The sequence below is a fragment of the Trichechus manatus genome, unplaced genomic scaffold (genome assembly GCF_000243295.1).
Source record: "Trichechus manatus latirostris isolate Lorelei unplaced genomic scaffold, TriManLat1.0 scaffold00200, whole genome shotgun sequence".
Classification (NCBI taxonomy): Eukaryota; Metazoa; Chordata; class Mammalia; order Sirenia; family Trichechidae; genus Trichechus; species Trichechus manatus.
Window position 1 is genome coordinate 733,740 of NW_004444136.1, and position 4,827 is coordinate 738,566.

General features: G+C 46.1%; 1 protein-coding gene across 1 annotated transcript in view; it reads right to left on the reverse strand.

Annotated features, from left to right (window-relative positions):
* Positions 1–3,783, reverse strand: part of LOC101346265 (WASH complex subunit 2A) — a 69,494-nt gene extending 65,711 nt beyond the window's left edge. Inside the window, exons 1-3 of the mRNA XM_023742114.1 lie at positions 3,720–3,783; positions 3,503–3,625; positions 2,517–2,681 (exon numbers count right to left, since the gene is read on the reverse strand). Of these exons, the coding sequence (XP_023597882.1) occupies positions 2,517–2,681; positions 3,503–3,625; positions 3,720–3,722 (291 nt within the window). The 5' untranslated portion in view covers positions 3,723–3,783. The remainder of the gene's footprint in view (positions 1–2,516; positions 2,682–3,502; positions 3,626–3,719) is intronic.
* Positions 3,784–4,827: the final 1,044 nt, after the last annotated feature.

Below are 4,827 nucleotides of genomic sequence, written 5' to 3' on the forward strand. Positions count from 1 at the left end.
TAAAATAAGGTGGGAGGGGGTCAGGGGGGCAGAAAGTTATTGGCCAATATGGCTTTTGAGCTTTCTCCCATCTCACTAATCGTTGAAGATCTGACAGTTACAGCAACTCAATCTGCTTCTTCACAGGAAAGCAGAAAAGGGGTCAGGGAGGTGGGGGACAAAAAGACAGCTTTTATAGATAGGAAGATACTCTGGAAAATTAAGCCTCATTCTAAAAAGAAATTATTTAAATTTTACAAAGCTAGAGGTCTTTTAACAAGCTGAAATCATTAACTAGGGTACTTCATGTTTCAGGATAAAATTCCCAAATTAACAGATGAATGAAGCTTTAAAAATCGTGCTCCCTTCTGATGAAACACTAAAGCATTGGCCAAGGTTAATTAGTATTTCTCCTCCTTCAGAAGCCCCTGGTGAGCCTTTACTGAAGGTACTAATTTCTCCTGCCCTAGAAAATCCTGATTGCTCTTCAGTCTCACTCACTGTATAACGCAGTTTGCAACCTGGTAGCTGCCTCTGAGGTTAGTCACTAAAACCCAGAAACCTACCTGACTTAAAAAAATCTCTCCGAGAAACCAGGAGAAAACCCAACGGCACCATCATCCAAGCCTGAATTCTAACACATGTACTACAACTCAGCTGGTAATACATGAGAAGCAAGGTCAGAGTTTGAAGAAAACACATCAAGAACCAGACGTATTCTCAGCAAGCAGATTTTTTCAGAGCTTTATTTAAATTAACCATTCTTTCAATATCATCATGCTTTCTGCCCCAAATGGAAAGAATCTATGATATGTGGCATTATAGAGAGATCAGGGAAGCAGCTAAATTTGGCCAAGTGGCAATGGATACGTCCAGAGAGGAATTCTGGCTGCAGATTAGAAGGGGAAGAGGCACAGGACTTATGACGGAGATGGAGAGAGAGTGGATGGATGGAACACAGACTCCACACAAGTGAACAGAACTAAAGAACAAAACAAAACAGACCCCATTAGAGGATGGAAAACAGAATCTAAGAAAAGACTGGCTACAAAAAAAGAGCTGGAGAAATGAGAAGACAGACCTGGAGACCGTAATTCAGAAAAAGTAGTTTGTGATGGCTACTCTCCTCGCCACTGAGGTGCTGAAGGACTGGTACAGGCACAGCAATTACGCACTCCCGTCAGGTACCCAAAGAAGCCCCTCCAAATCTATTTCTTGCCCAGTCGAGTGCTGCCACGTTGGCTTCAGAGAAGAGAACTGAGCACCTGGCCCAGCAAGAAAGGCACAAAATGAAAGCAACAAGCACATTAAAAAAAAAAAAAAAATCCAACAGATTCAGCTCAACGAAAAAGTGACAGCTGCACACAACAGATGTAGAGCCTAGAGTCCTCTAAACCGGTTCTTCCAGAGGGAAAGCTATGCTCAGGGCCAGCACAGACACTCCATGTGGACAATGAGAAAACTACTACAGATTTTAAATACTTGTTGTGTCTGAAGCTTACAAGTTTTGTTTTGCCATAAGGAAAATAACTGGTCAAGAGATCTTTAAGACCTACTTTACACAGAGCTCTCTCCAAATGGCTAAGAGTAGCATTTCAAACAGAAACTACTGAAAAATGCACACACTGCACAAGATCATGGCACTATTTGGTGTTCTCTTCACAGTGCTAAACCCTGGGCTTTTCATAATCTTGCCATTTTGAAATTCTTTTGCATTACTTTGTATCTAACAATCTCAAGGGAGCTTACTTCAACAATCCTTCTCTCACAGATGAATTAACGCTAATATCCAAGAAGTCAGCCACCCTAACTTAAAGATCGGCTCAACTATAGTACTCTCCATCCTCATCCATCAATATTCTCCCCTCAATCGCTGGCCTCCAGCCACACTGGCTTCCTTTCCATTCTGGAATTAGCTATTTATTGAACACTGTGATCTTCTCTAAGGCAGAAGCTATATCTACCTGTATCTTCCTGGCACATAGCAGAAGCACAATAAATTTAGACACACTTGCATTAAAAACTCAGTAAACTGTCTAGAGTTCATTCTGTATGATACGTGCACTTCTCATAACAAAATGTTAACTGAGAATGTTCCAATTTGACATACACAAGCTTTTAATATAATTGACCACAACATAATGGACACAATCCCTAACTGCAGCCACATGCTGCTGTTGAGGGTCAGACCAGGTATATGGCTCCCCTTACAGATCATGCCTTAATAATTCAGTACGACTGCTGACAACTTTCAAAAAAAAAAAAAAAACAGTAGTTGAAAGACTGGAATATGACAACATCATATCATGAGATTTTTTTAAAGGCCTTGTAAAAATAAACATAGAACTTTATTCATAAAAAAAAAGTATTAATCCCAGGGAAAGAATCTAGAATTACCAAGATCCACTACTTCTGCCAAAGTTCAGGAGAGAACCTAATAATAGCTCATTTAAAATTATAAATGAGAATTACTAAATTCTTGCTCTCTAAAGATTCTCAAAAGAGTATTCTAAGTCAGATAAAACTAAGTTACTCACATTCTCAATGAACTGGGTATTAGAGAGCATAAGGAAGTCATTGAAGACATTATGTAGGCGACAATCTGTGGCTTTAGTTTCCCGAATTAGTCCATCCATTTGTTTCTTGATTTCATGGGTCCTAGAGATAGTCTGCTGGGAGAATTCCTGCAGAAACTGTAGCAGCTATTTTAAAAATAAACGTACAATAAAATCAGTATTATACGCATCCATTCTGCACGTCAAAACAAATACCATTTCCCTTCACCTTTGTGTGTGTGGGGAGGTGGGAGTCAAATGTAAAAGTGATGCTGCTTTTGACAGTACTAAGACCAAGTGGTGCCGAAAAACATTAAGAAAGCTCATCAAAACAGTGGCAACGCATCAGTGGAAACTTGCTATCTCGTTTCTGGAGAAATTCCCAAGTCCCGCTTGGCTGGCACATACAGGTAGCACAGAAAAGCACAAGTAAAATAATAACTACCCACTCTTATCAAAGAATCCTATTCATATGGGAACGTGGAATCAACATTTCTGAGTTGAGTTTCCTGGGCCCCCTGCTTGATGAGTCCCGGTCAAGGATACCCACATAACGGCTTGTCTCCCGCCCCATTTACTCCAGGTCCCAACATGGAATCGCCTCATTAGTGGCCGTAGGGCGGCGAAAACGAATCTGGCCCCTTCAGGATGGAGTTGAATGCATCACTAAGAAACCCAAACAAGGTAGGGAACCCCGCCCGAGCTCTCAGCTAAGACCAACCGGCCAGCCCCTCTGCCTGGTGCCTGGGGACTGTCACCGTAGGGTTTTCGAGGATGGGGAGGAAATGCGTGTTACTGAGAAGAACCAAACAGAACCTCTGAAGCGGGGCCCTCCGAGGGGGGCAGGGAGACAGCCTGGGTCGAGGGGGCATCCGAGGTCACCAGCTCCTCCCAAACGTTTGCCCGGCTTCGCCCCGGCGCCTCAGACGGCGCGCCCTCCCCTCCTGGCCCCGGGGCCCGCCGCTCACGCCCGCGTCGGCCGCCAGCGACCAGCTCTGGCTGCTCCTACGGATCTCCTCCACCGACCAGGGCCGCTCCCACACGGGCTCGGACGCCGGCGCCCGTTCTGGGTCGGGGGTCGTTCCGTTCATCTGCAGCGGGAAGGACGAGAAGAGGAGCTGAGCTGTGACGGCGGCACCCACGGCCCAGCCCGGCCCCGGCCCAGCCCGGGCACGCCCCCCTTACCATCCCGGCCGCACGGCTTGCAGGGCTCAGGGGTTACGATGCCCGAACCCGCCGACCGCCGGAGAGATCCGGAAGCCGAGCGCGCAGTCGCGCGGCTCGGGCTGATGACCCGGCCTCACGTGATCATATATCACGTGACCGAGCCCCCACGTGACCGGCCGTAAGCTGCCATCACGTCCACCCAGGTCTGTGGGAGAAGCTGCAGTCCCTGGCTGGGAATGGGAGATGGAATCCTCCTGCTGGTCTGAAACCTCCTGCTGGTCTGAAACTGGTACCCGACACCAGTGAGCGCTAAGGAGGTGAGGGTCAGCTCGGTGACGCTTCAACACGCGGTGCCAGTTAATAATCAGGGTCTGCAGGTGGAGGGACTGGTGTGGGGAGCCAAAGGAGTCTGTGTAACAAGCAGCCAAGGGCTTTAAACTTCGAGCGATGTGGGCTAAGAAAAAGCCCTTCGTCTGTTCCCTTGCTACATCTCCACTGCCTATCGCAGGACTGGCGCACAGGCCCTTAGTGTATGGAGAGTGACTGAACTGGGGGCCTCATCGTGCTCTTGACCTGCTCTGTTTCAGTTCACTGCGTAGGGCCTGCTTAAAATCTTTTATCACGTTGGTATTGCCTTTAGATTAAAGTCCAAAGGCAGAAACACTTGATGATCCAATCCTTGCCTGCGAGTTCATCCTCAGTTGACCCCGCTCCTTACCTCCCACTAGACCTCTCACACTTCTGAACTTCCTTCTGCTGAGTTGCTCTTGTGTCAGATGAACTTAATTTTTTAAATAAAAATCTAACTTGTTTTCATTCCTTTGTGACCAAGGAAGTTACTTAATCTCCGTGAGTTTTTCTTCTAAGTAATATGAAGTTACATATTTTGCAGGGATGTGGAATTAAATGTATTATCTGTGAAACACGTAGGACGGTCCTTGGCATACGGTGAGCATTCAGCATAGATCTTGCCACTCAGTTCCCCCATCCCCTGGTTTCTCCAACTCTTGGGCACTCTTAGTGTTCAGTTGTCACTTCAGTGAAGCCTTTCTTGACTGTCCCATCAAGTACAGCTTAGGTACAACCCTCACTTACTTTCTGTTTGTACGAATATTTATCATAAAGT